Genomic DNA, 20,969 nt, shown 5'->3' on the forward strand with positions numbered 1-20,969 from the left:
GTATGATCTGCTCTGCTTAGCGTTAATGAAACAAGACAGAGTCCAGCTGAGCAGCTGCAGTCCATGCAGACTCTCTCACAGCTGATTGCGACCTGGGATGACCCAGAAAAAAGTGTCATTGTGTGGAAAAGACCAGAAAAGAAGAAGAGCCTGAAGGAAGGTGGAGAAATGGAGCCTCACACACACTCACACTGCACCCTGATATGACACACAGGGCTGTTCCTGTAATTAAAGCTGTGCTGTCTCTTCTTGTTTTCTGGCCTCCGGAGCTTCATCCCGCTGGCTTAATGTGTGACCTCAGCGCTAACACAACTATCTGAGTCCCTCTGAGGAAAACCATGTGACCAAAGGCTCCCACCAAAGACTGTTTAAGGCTTCGGTTACAGACAAGAAAATGAGACTTAACAGGCTACACAAGCAGACAAGATGATTTCAGGCCTCGATGTGCATCTATATGCTTCTCATGACTCCATCTTTAGATTAAAGTATTAAAACCAAACATCTGTTTTATTGCTTTCAGATCTTAACGCTGCTTTTGACACAGTTAACCACTTCAACTCTCAAGCAGTGGGCAGGTATATCAGGCACTGTTTGAAAGGACATTAATGTGGCTAGACAGGACTGTAAATCCTCAGTTACACTGATGGAGTCCCGCAGGGATTAGTTCTCGGTCCTTGACTTATTCTCCATCGACATGCTGCCTTTAGGTCAAATGTCTCAAAAGCATCATACACATTTTTATGCAGACACTTAGATGTCCTCCTCTTTTGATTTGGATTATCTCATAACTTCTTTGAGTTAAAGTCTGATAAATGAGCAGTTGATCTGATTCATTGCTAGTGTGGGATCTTGGGAGTTTGTCTTCATTGTTAAACAGCCACCATTTCCGGTGAAAATCTATCTGACGCGTCTCAGGAAGAAATGTTCACGGACGAGGTAACGTATTAAAGTTTTATTCATGATACATTTGGTCACGCTCACCAGCTTCCTTCCTCACTCCCTGATGTATCATCTGGGGTTTCCTCTATCACCACTGACAGGCAACGTAATGAAACGCCTGGTTACCTTGAATAAAAGAACACATTTGTCTGGGTTCGAACATTATACACACAACTCAACAAAATGTACAACAAAGGTATAATTGTTTTCACATTACACCTTTAACAAAGATCCTCATATTTAAAATCATTGCCGAAATCTCATTTGATAACAGGCTTAATTTTGATCATCATGTGAAGTTTGTCTGTCTTTGCATGTTGCCCTGCAATCGGCTGGCGACCGGTTCAGGGTGTACCCCGCCTCTCGCCCGTTGAAGCTGGGATTGGCTCCAGCCCCCCCGCAACCCCGAAAGGGATAGGCGATATAGAAAATGGATGGATGGATGGATGTGAAGTCTGTTGTCCAATCTTACTTGCTGCACTTCTAAAATTCAATCTTTTTTTTATCTGAAAAGCACTTGGAAATTGTAATTTATGCTTGTGTTACATCCTGGTAAGATTATCTACATCTATCAGTAGAATCCATCCAAGCTTCAACTGGGGTTTGTCAAGGATGAGGAAGAGCAGCGAGAAGCTGTAGCTGAACTGAATCTCTACCCTCAAGCTCAGCTAGCATACAGTGCAATAAATGGCGTGTGTTCAGAGCTCAAAAGCAACAAATCTGACCTCAGAGACTACAAAAACAGTTTACATTAAGATTTGGAAGTTGTCTCCCATGATTTCTCTTATCAGAAGCCTTTTTACACCCTGTATTGCCAAGAGGCGAGCTGGCGAGATAGCGACGTCAACGCCTGTGGTAATGCCCATCCTGAAGATAAAGTCAAAGCGAGAGGCGAACCCTCAGCTTTGTTTCCCATGTTTGGAGACCAACTGGGAAGAACAAGGGAAAGTGATGAGTTGTTTCCAGGTGTGAGCTCGTGGGGTGTGTCACATCTTACTGAGGCACGACTCGCCTCCCTTTCCCTCGCAAGGGCTGTAACTCAAACAGAATTACACAGCAGGAACAGTCATTGTTTACAAGTCCTCCTGGTCTGCTTTTAGCCATCTTCTCTCTGTTTCTTCCTGATATCTGACTTGGTTTTTGATGATAATCCTCACAAAAAAGAGCATTTAGCAACACAACACAACAAAACAGATGAAACTGGGTAGTAAATTCTGAGAGATATCAACTCAGGTTGTCTCCTGCTCGGACTTAATTTGTTTTAGTTTGCTTGAACTAAACAGCATCAAAAACTGAATCAGTCAGTCTCCTTGAGATTTACCATGGCTGCCACTCAAAGCCTCCTAAATATAAACATCATTTTAAATTATTATTATCATCAGGGGTAATGTGTATTTCTAGTGTATTACATTTTGTATTTGTTTTCTGTTTTATGTATGTAGGTACATTTCTGAATTGTGTTTGCATTATGTTTTATCTTATTTATCTAGTTTAAATTTATTTTGTTTTCAATTTCATTGTTTGAAATGTTTTTCTTCTGCATTTCCTTGTTTTATTAAAGTGCTTAGGATAGCCCCTGTATTTGAAAGGTATTACACAAATGAACTTGCTTTGCATTAAATTGGTGAAAAAATATATATTAAGTTTTTACCACATGTGCTTTCAGCTGATATTGTTTAAGTTCAGCAGTGACAACAGATATTGTAATCCCATTACAATGCTGACATCTAGTGGCACTGTCTCATTTGCACACAACAAAGATATTCAATCACCACACAGAAGCTGCGGTTTTATTTTCTTGGTATGTTGCATCTTATTAAGACACTTGAATGCACAAATGAGCATCAACAGCTTCATGGCACATCAGGAGAGTATTCATGGAAAACTCGGTGAAGTAATGAAAATGCGATGAGTTCAATATTTTTGTATTGCATGATGTTAGTGTAGCTGCGTTATGTCAAACAGAGGGAGTCTGACTGAGGCCTGGGATGCAGAGCAATGACAAGACTCAATTGTCGGACATGACTCGTGGCTAACGGCACTCTGCTGAATGACATCATCATTGCAGTGAGGTCACCTTGGGCACACAGAGGTGCCATGATGTCCTCCTGTTTGCTCAGGGGAAAACCTGAATGGATGGACAGCAGAGACAGAGCTGGTGTTGGAAACGTGTTGATGGAGCCCACAGTTAGCCAAACAGCTTGCTTTGGAAAAGTGTATTCACTGTGTGACCACTTCATGTGAAATAACTTTTATGGCATTTTTATGGTATGCAGAAGATAAACATGTTTTATACATTTAAGCACTTATTAATTGAACTGATCTACAGTCAGTTGCCATAAGCTGAACAGGCATCACATTTTTCCCATACACTTCACACCCTCGCTGACTCTGGCCTCTGTGCCAGTGCTGACAGCTAAAGGGGAGAAAAAAGGACTAGTTCTTAGCTGCTCAGACTTCCAGATTTCCCCCTCTGCAGCTGCCCAAACCCTCCAGCTCCTCTGTGCAGCCCTGCAGTTGTTTACTGTATGCATGGAAGTTTGGTCATTTAGTGACAATGTCTGAATTAGTCAACATTACAGGACAAATATGTACTTGATGATGATGGTTGTTATTATTCGTGGTAGTCAGAGTGAAAATATTAGTAGTACTAATGTGCTTAAGAGTGTCAGAAGTACTCTTCATGCAGCAAAATTGTCATGTCAAAGTTATATCATTAGATGTTACTGTATATTTCTCAATTTTTTTTCATTTTCAATTTTATTTGTATAGCGCCACATCACAACAGAAGTTGTCTCAGGACACTTTCCATATAGAGCCGGTACAGACCAAGCTCTTTTATCTACAAGGAAACCAACAATTCCCCCTGCAAGACGACAAAGCACAGAGACTCCGGGGAAGGAGCTAAGTTAGTAACACGCCATGGTAGGACATGAGAGCGTGCGGATGGAGAGGGACAGAAGGACGGAGGAGCTCGGTGTATCTTTGGATGTCCCCCGACAGTCTAATCCTATAGCAGCATAACTAGGGGCTGGTCCAGGACAAGCCTGAGCCAGCCCTAACTATAAGCTTTATCAAAAAGGAAAGTTTTAAGCCTACTCTTAAATGTAGAGACAGTGTCTGCCTCCCGGACAAAGACTGAAGATGGTTCCACAGGAGAGGAGCTTGATAGCTAAATGCTCTGACTCTGATATTGGATTATGGTTATTGATGCATGAACCTGTAGGCGGCATTTTAATGTTGTGCCTGATCTGGGTTGTCCAGTTTGAAATACTTTGTATGATGTTGGGTAGTTTAATCTGCAACAGTGCACCGTATTTTACAAAGTGATTGTAGGTTCAGGAGTGTCAGCTGTCAAACTAAGCAAAAAGCTAAATGTGAAATGCCGTGAAGTTGAAAAAGTAGCAGAGAATGGAAATACTCAAGTAAAGATCAAATATCTCAAAATTTAACCGCAGTACAGCGTTTGAGTAAAAGTACTTATTTAATTTCCAGGACTACATGTGAAATCCAGTAGTATAGGTGGTACACTTCAGTCTCATTTATCGCTCTAATATAAGGAGTTTTAAACAATTAAACAATTTCTCCTCGGGGATCAATAAAGTATTCTGATTCTGAGTTTTAATTCAAAGTATTGGCCAGGGTTGCAGTGCAAAGGATTGCCCACTAGATGGCGCTAACATTTTGTCTTCCCACTGCCTCCAGAGGTGCAGGAACGTGCACAGCATGTTTGCCTCCGCCAGGCGAGACATTGAAGTTTAGTATAAGAAAACTTTTTGGAAATTATATAACAGTGACAGGTTTGAAATAAATAGGCCGATTGTATGACTGAAGGACAAGTCACTGGAAATACTCGGCGATAAATATGTTGTCAAACATGGCAAAGCTCACACATTCCTCTAAAACAGACGGTGTGAGAGGTGAAGAAACAGTCTGTGTATTCAGGCAGACAATGTTCAGCTTGTACATAGATTATACATAGAATAAATTGGACCATTTTAGATAAATTTAGCTTTTCAAAAGCTCACTGAAAAGCTAAATCCCAGCAATAAAAACACACATCTAATTGGTTTCTGTTTTAATTTCATTTTGTGTTTTGACACAGTCCATCACTGGGCTGAACGTGAGAGCTGTCTGTTATCAACTTTCAGACGAATCCATGTCTCCCTGCTAAATGCTTCTCCTCACTGTCTTAAACAGAAATATGAGGAGGAAAAAACCGTCACAGCAGCTTCATTAATATGCACATTTGAATTTCCCAGACTGTTTTCACCGCTATTGGTCAAAAGCCCCCCCTGCCCTCCCCTCAGGGTAACGTGGTTTATTTCTCAGTCCCATCAAGCCACAAAAGTGCACTGAAATTATGCTGAAACACTGATATGACACTTTTTTCTATTATAAAATAATCACTATTATTAGCATCATTATTTCATATCCTGCTGAACAACACGTGTTGACTAATAATTGTGCAAAGTGAGACAATTCAGCTGTTTTCATTTCTTTCATTTGTTGCTCCCACTGTGTAACCCTCTTAGTCACTGATGTTGCACAACGAGGACATTTGTTTTTTTAATCATCAGGTAAGCCTCAGTGTCTGTAAATGGAGGGACAGATCAGCTATCAACAGCCACTTGACACTGAGGAAAGGAGACCATTTAAAACTCAGCGGTGCGGCCAATTTGATCGAATATTTTCCTTGGAATAAGCCCTCTGACAGCTGATCATGCGGGCAGCTTTGCAATTAGCCTCTTGATGTTGTGAATGCAGCACAGATATAACAGTGCATGAAATCATGCAATCTGAGGGCAAACTTCCTTCCTTTAATGCTAAAATGTGACATTCCTAGGTCTAATGTGTGGGTTTTTTTGCCATTTTACAGCCTCAGAGCATCATTTTAAAAAGTCACGTGGCAGGCTTGAGTTTTTGTTCCATATATATAAAAGAATAAATAAATATAATAAATGGTTAGATTATAGGGGATTTCTTTGAAAAAAAAAAAAATCTTAATTTAGTTTAAATCAGATTATTGTGGATTCATCAGTCCCTGGGGGGGGGGGGGGGGGGGGGGGGGACTTCTCAACTTAATTTTACATTCACGGCAAACAGGCACAGATAAAGGAGTGGAGACCTTCATAATGGTCTCAAGCAATTCACACATATTTATTTCTGCATTTTAGAAGCTTCAAGCCAGGGAGTGAAATCCGGACAGGTTGTTATAGCTACGCAATCCACAGGGGTTCCGATGTCTATTTAAAACCCCTCAGACCCTCCCTCTCTCCTTTAAACAACATTATATATCACACACACTGCATGCTAATGCGACCAATTCTCAATGAGCACTAAAACACATCTTAAAATTAGCTCATTCTGGTGTCTGAGTTCAAGCTGGCTGACGAGGCAACAGCGGGAACATATCATCAGAATTCCCCCTTTGGCAATAGCTGCTGATTGGGTCTTAAAAAAGCAAGCGGCTTTTAACTTTTAATATTTGGCTCCCGAGTTCTGCCACGAGTAGTCGCGAAAGATAGACGGTAGACTCTCCCTCCGTTTTTCTTTTATTTATTTATTTTTTATTTATTTTTATTTCTTATTTTTGGAGGACAGAAATAAAAATCCATCAGCGCAGATTCTTTTTTTTCTGTGCGCGTGTGAGCGCGCATGTAGGCTTTCTGCTGGAGAAGTTTTGCGAAACTTTAAGGATGATATACCTTGGATGTTTCCTGCTGCTCTGTGGGCTTACGCATGTCATGGCAAGTTATCCCATCTGGTGGTAAGTTTTACTTTCTTTACATGCGGAACAAACGGCGGCATATTTTTGTAAATGTTGAGAAGTGTCTGATGATCCGTTTCTGGAGTGCTTGGTGGTCTTATTTGGTTTCTGACAGCATTCAGGTGCGCGGATGGTGGAACTGCTTTTGAGACGTTTGACATGAGTGTTAACAAACTGAGGTGCAAAGGAGGGTTTGATAAGCGGGCGAGTGTAATTCAGTGACAGAGGGAAAAAAAACACGTGCGTAAATGACGCTTTTCATTATAAAACTAAAGCTGAGAATCGATCCGTTTTTTGGAGAAACCAAAGGTCAGCGACGAAAAAAAACACATTTTTATCTCACTTTGATGTTTATTCTTAACGCTGTGGTTCCCGACATTAGCAATTTGACTCAATTTTCATATTCAGTGCAGCAGGTGCAAGTTTGTGTGCTTGCAAGTGCGTGTGTGTGTGCGCGACCACTTCAGTCTGCGTGTGTGCGTGCGCGCACGCCGGTGTGTGTGTGTGTGTGTGTGTGTGTGTGTGTGTGTGTGTGTGTGTGTGTGTGTGTGTGTGTGTGTGTGTGTGTGTGTGTGTGTGTGTAAGGGGGTCAGAGTGGCACAGAACAAATATGAAATCTTGCCCAGGATTTAGCTTTAATGCTTTGTGCAAACTGTGAAACAGTCTGTTCTTTTGGTCATTTAGATTATTTTTGGTAACGCTATGAGAGTAATCAGTGCAACCTGTGGAGCACAATCATTTTTCTTATCAAACTTGCGATGCTTCTTTGCCTTTTAACCAAATGTAACTGAAGGCTTAATAACCAAATTCACCACAGTTTGATGTGTGGCAGCAGCATTTGCTGTAATGGATATCATGAGAATGGATGTCTCCGTCCACCACTGATTTGTCCTCAAAAATCCAAAACTTGACAATCACACTGAGGACTGTGGCGTTTATGGCTTAATTTCATTGTCTTCCTCTCATTAACCACACAGAGCATGAACTAGTGAGGCTGTGAACTAATGGTGCAGCAGCCTAATTATTCCTCATATTTAACAAACTGTCTGAGGTTTGTTAGCATGATTTTTTCAAGTTTGAATTTTTTAGATAGATGCGCTGTCTCATCCTGTGGAGATGTCCAACCTTCATGCTTGATCCACCAACTACACACACAATCATAAATGTCATTTTAGCACAAAACAAACAAATGACGTCTGTTTTTATGATGAATCCTTCAGTATTTGGGGTTGCTTAGATATTAGGTGTAGTCTAATCTACTTCCCTTAATGGGTCCCCTGGTGGTAATTCTGATGAGAAACTAATTACACGCACAGCTGGAGGGAAATCCTGATATAACAGTGGGCCCTCTAAACCGAGAGGTGGGGAAAAAAAAGAGCTGACCCAAATCTACCCACTCCTGGTTCTAAAAAGTTCATGCATGCAGTCAAAATAGGTGCTTTACCCACTCAGTTGATGTTCAGTGTATTCACTGAGCAGCTTGTGTGTCATATGATCGCATCTTGAACTGTTTGCAATGCCAGCGTGTGCAGTACCATGTTGTAGCCCTGCTGATTGACACGCTCGAACACACTGGCAAGGAAAGGTTTTGAATTTCACTCTCCATAAGAGCTTGTCGGGGGGTTTTTTTTCTTCATTTCTTTTTTGTGGAGCCAGTTATGAATGACACAATGGAAGGCAGGTTTCCATTCTGTCATAACAAAAACGCAACTAACTTCTGTGTTGGTTTGATGTTGGAGGGTGGGTCAGGTCTTTGATTGAGTGTAAGTACAGAAGCAAAACAGAGGCAAGTAAAGGTAACGGCCGCGAGTTTGCTGTGTCACTGCTACCAATACGAGCAATCTTTGCCCACAGAAGCAGCACATGAAGTCACCTTGAGTTGAACATTCTTGACGTAATACTGAAGTTTTTTTTCTTGCAGCACTACTGATGTATTTTTTGGTTTCATGGCAACTCATCCCAAGTCAAATAACGTGGTTCCTTTTGTATTGCACTGAATACGCCTGCGTTGTGTCTCCGTTTTCAAACAGCGTGTCAGCTATCTAAGAACTATCGCCTCTGTGAAAAGCAGCGTGTGATGTTTTGCTGACAGACTCTGCTGAACTTGGCTTCAAGTGGCCATCGGAGCTGCATCGCTCTCAGCCTCTGTGCCACAGTAGTCTCAGGGGATATGCACTAAGACAGGTTCATGTCTGTCTCTTCTCGACCTGCCATGACATAGCCTGGCTGCACCCGCCACCTCACCACCCCCTTCCCTAGTCCACCCCACCTTAGAAGATAAATACCTGGAGGTGAAAGCTTGCCGCACATTCCTTTTCCCAAACATATTCTCTTGATGTCAAAGTCGGCTCCAAGGCCCCAGGGCCCACAAGTAAAGTGGTAATTCTAAGGTACCCTGCTTGGGCTTGCTGAAATATGCATTAAACCTGCGTGGATACACTTAGACAAGAGGGGGAAAGTCTGCTCTGAGACAAAAATTAAATGTGATATATGTTTTGCTTAAGTATTTATTTGTAGCAGTTTTCTCTAAAGTGTTCATTTGATGACATAAACCTTTACAAGATAAATGAATACTCTGTTTCATCCATCAGTTTCTCTGGTGGCAGCTGGTATGAGGAGGATAAATGATTTCTAAGGAGGAATTAGAAAAAAATGAAAACACAATAGATGCCTAAAATATATGTTTAAGCATTTGTCAAAGCTGGTATCCAATAATACTGTTCTTTATGTTCTTTAAGCTCCATCAAAAAAAAAAAAAAATCATAAATCATCCCGGGTGGAACATGCCCTACCTCCTCTCTAAGGCCATTTCCTAACACAGGAAGAGGTGGCATGGATTAGTCAGCCCCACTGAGACAGACACAGAGACTCGTATGAGTGGAGCAACCTGAGCACATTGACTCACTGGGGTTTTGGTTGACATGGTTCAGGAAGATGACCTGGCAGAAATGCATGACCCACATAGGTGTAGTCCTGATGGGTGCTAAGGCTCTAGTGTTTCTGAGCATGCACAAATTAAATGATAAATACAGAGTTTTTCAGCTGTTTCCTGCTGTTGAGGTACATTTTGTGCCCATTCACTAATGCAAACATCTTCTTTCAGTGCGATGGAAACTTGAATTTAAATGCAGACCTGCAACACTTTCATGTTTTTCTTAGCAAACCAAAAGTCTGCACCACTTTGGGATGCGGACTCAGGTTTCTGCTGGGAATGATGTGCTTCAGGGTATATGGACTGACAAGGGCCAAAGAGAGGTCAGCTTGGAATAGGAGTGCCCTTGTTTACTGATGGACATTGCAGACAAACTGCAGACAAACATCTGATTTCCTCTGAAGTCATTTTCAACTTGCCATTGCTCGCTCATTGAACGCCTCATTCATGATTAACTAGAGTGGTCTACTGTGTTGAAATTTCGCAAGAAATTCTGTTAAAAACACAGCGTGACACAGAACTCTGACATTTGCTTTGGGGGAAATAACAGTGGTTCACTCATCTGATGGTTTACACACACCTTGACACCTGACAGACAACATTTAAGCATAATATTAAGAATGAACACCTGTAAATTTCAAAATATAATTGAGGTATTCAAGGTCAACATGTTTTGCTGCCACCTGAAGTCGTCAGCCAGGGGTCATTCGGCTGAGGAGATCTTTTCTTGTGCTGTGAGGTTTTAAGGAAAGCAGCCTGAGGCCAGCTTTGGTAATCTTGTTGTGATCAAGCGATTAGTCCTTGAACAACAGTGAACAGGTCAATGGATAGTGAGCTAACTGAGCGGCAAAAGGCTGCACACCTGATCTGCCTCTGCCTTTGTGCTACTGTTATCAAGCCCATATCACTCAGGGGAGGATCAGCAGATTACTGCTGCCTGTGTTCACTCTTTAATAGACAGCTGAGGTTAAATGAAGACTTGTCTCGATTGCCAACAAGCTACTTTGTAGCTCCTCTGAAGAGCATTTGCCAAAAATAATAGGAACTCTGCTATTAAATAAGCAAGTAGTCAAAATATTGATTTTGGTGACATTTCAATACAAACTGTTCAGCTCAGGTCAGCAGGTAATGCAGTTGAATAGATTAGATTATAGTCAATAGAAAAAATGGTATTGGTTTATCTAAATTACATTAACGCCTACAGATTTAAATATGTCCTTTAAAAAAGAGCTAAATATGCAAATCAAAGTCATTATCTACCTTTATATTATATTGTACCAGCCAGTAAGGCTTTCTGTGAGGTGGCGATGCCTACAGACAGACTGACAAATGGTCATGTACAAGCACAGTGCAACAAAATGTTTCTTAAAATTGGCTAAATTACTACACAATGAAACACTGGATATCTCATTTCTATGATTACCAGTTACTAAAAGTCCTAATTGAGAGGACACCGAAAATAAAGACAGAAAGACAGAGAGAAGCAATAAAGGGAGCGAGACAGAGAGATGTAATCAGTGAACCAAGTTTGCACTTGTTGTATCCCAGAATACCTTCCTCAAAGGAAAAGGGGGGGTTGGGTTCTGTGTCACACTTAATACACTCTCTGAAGTTTCAATGTAGGGTTTGCACTCTTATTACCCTAAGCTGAAGGCCTGTTAAGTGTGCGGACAGTTAATAACAAGGTGTAGTTTTCCAAGTTGTCAGCTTAAGGTCTATGAAGACCTCTAGATGCATTGTGGACTTTCATCTTAGACAGAGACATTGCCTGATTCTGTGGTGGCAGGGCTACAATTTCAATACACACAAAGGCCAGGTGTCTGCACAGAAGGTAGTTGAAGGGATAAAGGCTGGACGCCTAATGGTAGCATCTGATAACAGCAAATAAACACAGACAATCAAATACACTCAGACGTAAAATTACACTGCACCTGGAGAGGAAAATTAGTCTCCTGCTTGAGTGGTGTTAAATCAGTAAATAAAGACACACGCAGGCTGAGATGCGATCATGAAAATGCACTGACAATGCTGACTTCCCCTTTTCTTGCAGGTCACTAGCAGTGGGCCAGCAGTACTCATCACTGGGCACTCAGCCTATCCTCTGTGGCAGCATCCCGGGTCTGGTGCCCAAGCAGCTGCGTTTCTGCCGGAACTACGTGGAAATCATGCCCAGTGTGGCTGAGGGTGTGAAGATTGGCATCCAGGAGTGCCAGCACCAGTTCAGAGGCCGACGCTGGAACTGCACCACAGTCAATGACAACCTGGCCATTTTTGGGCCAGTGCTGGATAAAGGTAATGTTACAAAGCAAACGCATTCATGTGAGTTGTAATAAGAAGCGTGCTTTCTCTGATGTCATCATAGTGCACATGTCACTTGCTTTTGCTGCTCCTCTTTCATGCAAAGAACCTGTCAGTGCACCTCAAGCCACAGTCAGCATATATAGTCATATATAGTATATAGTCAGTCAGCATATATATATATATATATATATATACACACACACACTACACCTACAGAACTTTCACTTTGCTGATGCTGTCTGACCCTAACGACCCTAAAATTATGTTTCTGGACCTTATACCTTCTACCCTATAGCCTTCTTAAGTGCTTGAACAGCAAAAAGAATAGAACTGACAAAAATTAAAGGGACTTATTGCACCTCTATGCTGATTAACTCTTCCATTAACAATTCCATATTCTCTGTGTCTGATATTTGCATTAGAAAAGCTGCTCTCCCTGCGTGCATCATTCATTATGCTCATCCAAATCCTTGTTTAAATAGACTTTAGACTGAACAAGCTCTGAGCAGCCTGTATGCATGAAATAATCTACACAACTAAGACCAGTGAGTTCTGTCTTGTTGGAGTTTTCTTTAGGAGGGAATTCCCTGTGAGGGTTCTGCTGTACAATCCTCTGAAGTGCCTGACACAAGATTGTAATTTGAGTTATGGAGTTTTCCAAAATATGTTTTGTTTTGGTTTGGGGTTTTTTTTTTCGTTTCCATTAGATTCTGTGATGATGTATTATGGCTTTCGGCATTTGTCTATTCTGGTGCAAGAGTGTGCTCAGAGTGCAGAAATCCCCACTGCACAAGACACAATTTGAAGGCAAAACACCCAAAAAACAAAATTAGCTTCATATGTTACAGCTAAATTCGAGAGTGATCTCAATCTTCTTCACTCTTGACAAGGAACCTTATTTCACAAAAAGTCTTGACTATTGTTTTGATGCCTTCAGTGAGTAGAGCAGATGGTTTATAATATAGTGTTCCACGATGCTGTTGTTTGCATGTTCTTAGCCTCGTGCTAACTCTGAAATGAGTTGCAGGCTTCAAAATTGAGAGTGAGTGGAAAACATAGGGGTTGAGGGTCGGGGACCTAAACCTGTCACCTTGTTCACCTAGAAGATCGATGCAAACAGAAAGGGGGTGGAGGTTAGTAAGGGCAATTGCTTTTAATAAACTCCTGAGCCAGTTGATGGAGGGGGCTTGAGCTCAAGTAGGTGGCTAACGATAGGGGTTCTCAATCCGAGCCCTATTGTGGTGCAAAATGCCACCACATCTCTCCCAGTGCCTCCCTTCCCAGGCCTAAATTGCAGGGGTACTGAGTGGAAAGAGGAGGCAGCCACTGGGCTTTAGTGAATCATTTTGATTGGATTAAGGTCACTGAGGCCCTTAATAATGTGAGAGGTCAAAGTGGCTGGATTAAGTGCCTTTGTCAGAGGCCAAGGAGAGTGACTCAGGGGCTCACAGGCCTTTGATAGGGCTTAGTAGGAGAGGGCTTCCATTTCATTGGATTTGATTGATGCTGGTGTTTGTCTGTGCAACAGGGCCATTGTCCTCACTGGTGTCTGTTTGTCTGCAATTCAGACTGGTGTGTGTCGGTTTCCTCCTGCCTTTTTGGGGGCCAAAGTTGAAAGGAAGGGTGGGCGCCTTTATAGGCTTCAGAGGCTTAGTTCCTATCAGTTAGCCCATCACCGGCCATGTCCTCCTCACCTTCACCGAGGACATCAGAAGTTTGTTTTACAGAGGTGGATTAAGCGGAGTGCTCGAAGAATGGAAGGCATGGACTACAAGACAAGACTGAATGGAAAACATTTTTATGCTTGTTGAAAAATGCTTTCATCTCTTACATGACTTCCTTTCAAATAGATACATACACTGGCATTACCACACACACACACTGTTGCACATGCTCTTACACAACCTCATTGTACCAAAACATAAAAGAATTAAGTTACTTCTGCCTTTTAAATGGACACATGTTCTCCCTTCCTTACACATGGTCTGATCCTCTCTCTGTTTCTCTCCCTCTCCACACCCCAAATCACGAGCCCTGCCTCTAGGCTACGTCTGCGTCAGCACTCATTAATTTACATTAACTAAAGTGTCAAAACATGCACTGCTGGAATCTGCCTGTGATGAAAGGTAATAGAAAGCTGCGCAGGTGTTCTTGTCCGCAGAGCCGATCCCAGAGCTGTTTCGGCATTCTTGGTATTTACAGAACACCTACGTACCTACAATATGGGTATAATCAGGCTCTGGTTTATGAGTCATATGATAGAATTAGTGAGGGCAGCTTTGCTACAAAGAGTGGACAGTCACAGTTTCACAGGTGTTACCACCCACACGAGTATAGACATGCACCGTCACCATTCTACTTCAAACCATTAAATTCAAATGAGGCTCATAGGAAATTCCTATTACATAATATAAAGCATGTGGAAGGGACTATAAAGATTCATGCTGTTGTAGCTCTGACTTATCTAACCTTCATTCCCTGCAGGTACCCTTTTCTTGACCAAACTCTGTATACAAGGAAACCCACCCAGTAAATTAACCTAAATCATTAAGTCCAATCTAAACTAACTGGGAAAAGGTCAGGGGATGTGGGTTACGACCTATGACCTGAGGATGAGAAAGTGTAACTATTTAGGATGAGCTAAGAGGTCTCTGCTTTTCATGAGACGTATGTCTCTCCATGCTGGGGGAGGGAAGCTGGCGCACCAGTATATCATTAACTCTGGGCAAGAAAGAAAGAAAGGGTGTGGTAAATGGAGTTGATGGGGGGACCTTAGCCCCACTCCCTGCTGGGCACTGCTCAGAGCACAATATCTTCGCAACCATGAGATTAAGCAGGAGAAAAAGTGCTTTTCCCCATTCACACGCCCTTTAGATTGTTTTATTAAACCATTTGAATAGGGATTTCCCCGTCTGCCGACAAGCGGGGTCCAGCCAATGCATAGTTCTCTGTTGCTATGACTTAACTTGGTCCCCACTAATCACTGGCCAGGGCAAATTTCATATAAAATATCTGGGGCCATTGTGGGCCTAACACAGCGTGACAGTGGCAGCACAATAGGGGATTCAACCCCCCAGCAGGTTGTAGGGACCACTTGGCCTGCGAGGGTCTGGCAAAGTTTGGTGGAGGAGCATTGTCGGAGTGAAAGTGTCCTGAAATGCCATAAATTGGTCGTAAAACAAAGAAGAGCTGAGCAACTAATGTGACAGCTGGTGTTTTCAGGTGAAGTAAATGCTATTACAGGTGTATACAGCACTAGTATGTCGTATGAAACACTGAAATAAGTAATAGTTTGTTAATAATAATAATTAGAATAATAATTGTGGAAGCACACCTAGAAGTCCTGAAAAATATTTCAAAATCTGAGCATTTTAACTTTTGATAATGATGAAGTTTTCTGCATAACCAATGTTTAAGAGCTCCATGGACAGTAGCATTATTGCTTGGGATAGATATTTATGTGCTTGAATGCAGTTAACTTGTTATATGTCTGTATCAACACCAGTTCTTGTACTATGTATCAATCATGTAATGTACTGAAGTTTGGTGGGGACAGATCATAGTATCTTTTTAAAGTCTGAGGTCTGCGACCATAGAGTCCTGCTTCATTTTTTTCATCTATTCACACACACAGACACAAGGGCATATTTAATTTTGCCCCGATCCTTCTCCTTTGCTCATTTTATCCCAAGATAATCCTCTTTTCGTCTCTGACTTTAACTCCTCCTCCCCTTTATGCTCTGCAGCCTCCATGCCAGTCATCCATAAGGTTACGTTTCCAAAGGAGTTCCCCAGGGTTCCGTTTTAGGTCCACATTTCTTCACGCTTTTCCTTAATCAAGATCAACATTCTGTGACACATTACATTTAATTCAATTTCTTTGCAGTTGATGCAGTCTTGAATAGCAGAGAAGACTAACAAATGGTTTGAATTAGTTGTATATGCAGAGAGAAGTTTTTAGTGAATATGGAAGTTTGTTAGTCCCCCAACACTCCTTAAGCAGAATCCATATTGTAAATGCCCTGACATTTTAGATAATGTTGTACTAACTCACCCGTACCTCGGAAATGAAAATGAATTCATCACTGTAGATAGTTTCCTGATACTATGATCTACATCTTACAGCCTTCAGCTACCTTGGTTGCAAATAAACTAACACAATATCCAAGACATGTGATCTATGGTGGATGCAGTAAGTGGGACTTGAAGAAGGAGAGCAGAGGTTCAGAGGATTTGTGAACATTAGTAACCTTGTGCGTATACAATAGTAGTATGCAGTGGGTGGTGGAGGATGCCAGTAGACCTTTTCTCTTGCATCATTGTTTCTAATGCCCTTTAGTCCTCAAACTGGTTGGAACCTGCTATAAGGGAGGAGCTCTTACTCCCTTTAGATTTATTCTCCTCCCTTCTTTCTTCTCTTTCTTTCCCTCTGTTGTTCTTGTTCTTTTTACAGAAGCACACGCTGCCTCTTTATCTATCTCATAAACACACACAATCCCAAATTTATTGATCTTTAACCCTCTCTGTCCATTTCTTTTGTCTCTGTGTGCTCATGTCATATCTACAGCTGGTGTTTGCGCTTTCTTTATCTTGTTCTCTCTGTCTCTTTTCTTGTGATTGTGCAAGACCATACAAGTACATATATTCAAGGCAACCTCCCTATCGAAATGAATTCTGTTGGAGCAGGGAATGCTGAGGCAAACACTGTCTCCCCTTCTATAACGCTGAAGTGGCTTTTTTTGGGATAGCATATCTGGACACTATGGTCCCATCTCCATGTTGTGTCTGTGTTTGTCCCCACAGTGTGAGGCAGTTTCCAAACCTTTCAAAAGCTTAATTGAGTCTCTTAATTATAGGCCTGTCAGGGCCGTCTCTTCCTCTCATCTCTTTGGAAGATCCTGATCCCTCTGAGTCATCAGGTAACAATGTCAGACAGACGCATAGAGGCATAGCTGGCCTTATTCAGAGACAGGACGATTGATGTGTGGGCTAAATGAATCCACATACTGGTACACCTTGGTAGATACTTAAACACATGTACCCAACAATGGTAATGGACTCTACAGTATGTATAGTTTGTTTGATGTTGTCGTGTTGGCTTGGGTTGAGAGGTATTTACTTATGCAATCATACAAGACCGAACACAAGCAGAAATTCATCTAAACAGGTGGTGACCTACTTTCTCTAGCAATTATAGCTACAACTATTCTAAAAATTTAATCCCAAAAATAATCATTAGCATCAGAAACTCATTACTCGTGTGACAACCCATGATTATTTAATTGTGCAGAGGTTTTTGTCTGCAGGATGTTGCCTCCGAGTGTTTTTTCCCCTGCTGCATGTCTTACAGATATCTGAACTTCTCTTTGCAGCCACTCGAGAATCAGCGTTTGTTCATGCTATTGCCTCGGCGGGAGTGGCATTTGCAGTGACCCGTGCCTGTGCTGAGGGTTCAGCCACCATCTGCGGATGTGACACACGCCACAAGGGCCCCCCTGGTGAGGGATGGAAGTGGGGTGGCTGCAGCGAGGATGTTGAGTTTGGGAGCATGGTGTCCCGGGAGTTTGCTGATGCAAGAGAGAATCGTCCTGATGCACGCTCAGCCATGAACCGCCATAACAATGAAGCAGGAAGAATGGTGGGTTTTCTGAAAGCTCTTTTTGCTGAGTTGTAACAGCCTTTTAATCAACTGATTGATTAACATCTTGATTTTTTATTTATAGTCCCTCAATGACAACATGTTCCTGAAGTGTAAGTGCCATGGGCTCTCGGGCAGCTGTGAGGTCAAGACGTGCTGGTGGTCTCAGCCTGACTTCCGAGTTATTGGTGACTACATGAAGGATAAGTATGACAGCGCGTCAGAGATGGTGGTGGAGAAACACAAGGAGTCCCGCGGATGGGTGGAGACCCTGAGACCCAAGTACAACTACTTCAAACCCCCAACTGAGCGAGACCTGGTTTATTATGAAAGCTCACCCAACTTCTGTGACCCCAATCCCGAGACCGGCTCCTTTGGCACCCGCGATCGCGTCTGCAACTTGACGTCCCATGGCATAGACGGGTGTGACCTCCTGTGCTGCGGCAGAGGTCACAACACCAGGACTGAGAAGAGAAAGGAAAAGTGCCACTGCATTTTCCACTGGTGCTGCTACGTCAGCTGTCAAGAGTGCATGAGAGTCTACGATGTGCACACCTGCAAATAAGGACGCATGGTTCTCGTCTTTTCTCACCAAAATTTAAAGACTTCAGTAGGCAGAAGAACAAGCAGCAACTTATCTACAAGGCATGAGAGACTGTAAGGCTGTCTGACCTGTCCATGGAGTCCAGTGGCGGACATACTGTAACAGCCTTGTGCTTTGTGCTGTGATGCTAAAAAGAGTCTGTCTCTGCCTCAATCAACTGAAACAGTTGAGTAGATGTTGCCGTCACAAAGCATCACCCATATGAACTTTGGTGATGGTGACGATGACAACAATGTTGATATCTCTAGCTATGACGAAAGAGTTTTCATGTACTGACGTAGGAAAGGAGAACTGTCGGCTAATTGACAAACACCATATTGGTGATTCTTTTTTTTTTCCCCCTGTGTTCCATGTAGTTATTTTTGTTGAGAATAGTAGAGCACTGCCAATGCTTTCAAATCTAAGGGGCAAACAATGAAAATGTCACATTTTCTGCAATGTTTGATCGTCATTTGTTTTTGCCACAGAAAGATTTATGAGCAATTTACCAGACACTCAGCAGCGTGCATTCTCAACATTATAAGTGTGTATGTGTATATCTGAAACTAACATTATCATTGTGTGAATGAGTTTTATAGTGTTAATATGTTACTGATGTTTGGGTAAGAATGCACTTGCACCTGAGTGAATGTAGTAATTATGCTGCAGTGTGTTTACATATTCTCAAATTCTTAAGCTAACAAGTTAATATCTGCTTTAAATGACTAATTTTATCTTGAGTAGACATGAGCCACATCAACTGAACATCAGCAAAACAAGAACATACACAGTCTGCACGTTTCTTGAAACAGCTGAAAACGCTGGAAGCTTTTTCTTAAGAGTAACAATGCTTTGAACAACATCAAGAGTTATGACCAAAGACAAGAAAAGAAAACCTCCTGTAAGTCTGCGGCGGTCAGAGAGCTGTAAACGAATCTGAAAGGTCAGCACTTGTGTCCCGTTGAGAAATATGAAGCATGTTCTCCTTGTTTTTATCAGTATTAGCAATGTCTCATGTGACTGGGTGTGGGGGAAACTGTTATTTATAAAAGGGATATTCCCACTATATTTTTGTTTCATTCACACACATATTCTTTTATTTTGATATTTGATGAAATAGAGGTCAATTCTGTACTCCCTGGTAAAATAAAACACAAATGGCAAACAAACCGCATACTAAGCTGTATCATATAAGCTCTGTATAATGCAGTATAATTTGCAGTTGTAGTAAAATGATGACCAAAACCTGTGCATGTGATGACTCTCAGCTGTGGCTTCTTGTTCCCCAAACTAAACAACAAGCAGCATCACTGAAACTATCGATACTTCCCTTATTTTAATGCTGCTAAGTAAAGATAATATTTGTTTGTGTGCTTGAATGTGTGTGTGTGTGTGTGTGTGTGTGTGTGTGTGTGTGTGTGTGTGTGTGTGTGTGTGTGTGTGTGTGTGTGTGTGTGTGTGTGTGTGTGTGTGTGTTTAGGTCCTTACATACAGTGTGTCTTCATCTATTTGTGTTCTATTCTTGCATGTATTGATTCTTTCTGTGAAAGAAATCTATTACCGGAATATATAGTTTGGAAAAAATGTGAAGTTTTGACTAATTCTTGCATACAGTAATTCCCATTTTAACCAAATAGACCAAAATAGAGTTTATGTTATTTTAGTTGCTTATGTCAGTCATGCTTAACATCAGGGCAGAAATGATTCATGTTGCTCTGCCTTAGTTTGAGAACAAATACAACACAGTATTTATTTATTCGGAAAGTGACAAACCACTGAAAGCTGAGACAAGACGTCTAAACAAGTAGCATAAGTTTAGGAAAATGTGTGCATGAGATTTCACTGAGACCATCGCCTATGGAGATGTGTTAAGTGAGCGATGAATTATTGTAATGCTACTTCTCAGGCATGTACAGTCCTCAGATTTTGATCAAAATTGCCACCCATGATTATCCTGACTGAAAATATTAATGAGCAGCCATAACCAGATTCACATATTAAGTCATCTTTAATAAACTACACAGCAACTCATTATCAGCACAAGATCTGTCATCATGCATTTATTACTGTACACTTTGTATGTGATTGATTGCTTGTCTGGACAATTTGCCTCCGTTCTAATTTTTTGTTAAGTCTTTAAATCCAAAGTTTTGTACAAACTAGGTATTGCGTTTTTATGGATTTCTAAAATTGGATGTTTTTTTATAATTATTTATTTCATGCTATGTACATATTAGTAAGTCAAAGTATATATTTGCAGAAATACATGTTTTTTGAGGCAGTGTTGTGACTCGTAACACTGTAACCTTTTTACCTCATCTCTGTTTTTTCACTGACTGCACACAGGTACCATTTGTCCTACTGCCTGTAGTAGATTTCTAAAGTTAACTCTGTAACACCAAAATAAAGCAACATAAACAACCAAACTGTTGTTCTGTCATCTATGACTGGATAAGCACAGCTAAGGATGGATCAAGTGCCCATTGACCTCTGACTTGCAGGGGCTGACCTTTGGTAAGGCTCGTGGACACAGTCGCCAACGTCATACATATTGCATGTGTATACATTCTGCACTTGTCACATCAATCTATATATGTGCAATGACACATTGTTTGCTATTTCTATGCTGAGAGGATCGTGTGTTGGAGTGCAATTATGAATGATAGTGACATTTGTCAAAATCAGCTTTGGAAGGGTATAAAGTAACATTTAATAGGTTGTGGCCCAAGAACTCAACACACTGCAACTAAGGAAGAGTGCGGCAAACAGATAAAACACAAGCAAATTAAGAAAAGATCTTCATTTA

The 20,969-nt window shown here is 41.5% G+C and overlaps 1 protein-coding gene across 1 annotated transcript; it reads left to right on the forward strand.

Moving 5' to 3' along the window:
- Positions 1-6,638: 6,638 nt before the first annotated feature.
- On the forward strand, positions 6,639-20,569 carry wnt3a (wingless-type MMTV integration site family, member 3A). Its single transcript, XM_070973862.1, has 5 exons — positions 6,639-6,709; positions 11,692-11,933; positions 17,315-17,580; positions 17,666-19,581; positions 19,644-20,569. The coding sequence occupies exons 1-4, from the start codon at positions 6,639-6,641 to the stop codon at positions 18,143-18,145; spliced, it is 1,059 nt and encodes a 352-aa protein (XP_070829963.1). The 3' UTR covers positions 18,146-19,581; positions 19,644-20,569.
- Positions 20,570-20,969: the final 400 nt, after the last annotated feature.

Source organism: Chaetodon trifascialis, chromosome 11, assembly GCF_039877785.1.
Source record: "Chaetodon trifascialis isolate fChaTrf1 chromosome 11, fChaTrf1.hap1, whole genome shotgun sequence".
Classification (NCBI taxonomy): domain Eukaryota; kingdom Metazoa; phylum Chordata; class Actinopteri; order Chaetodontiformes; family Chaetodontidae; genus Chaetodon; species Chaetodon trifascialis.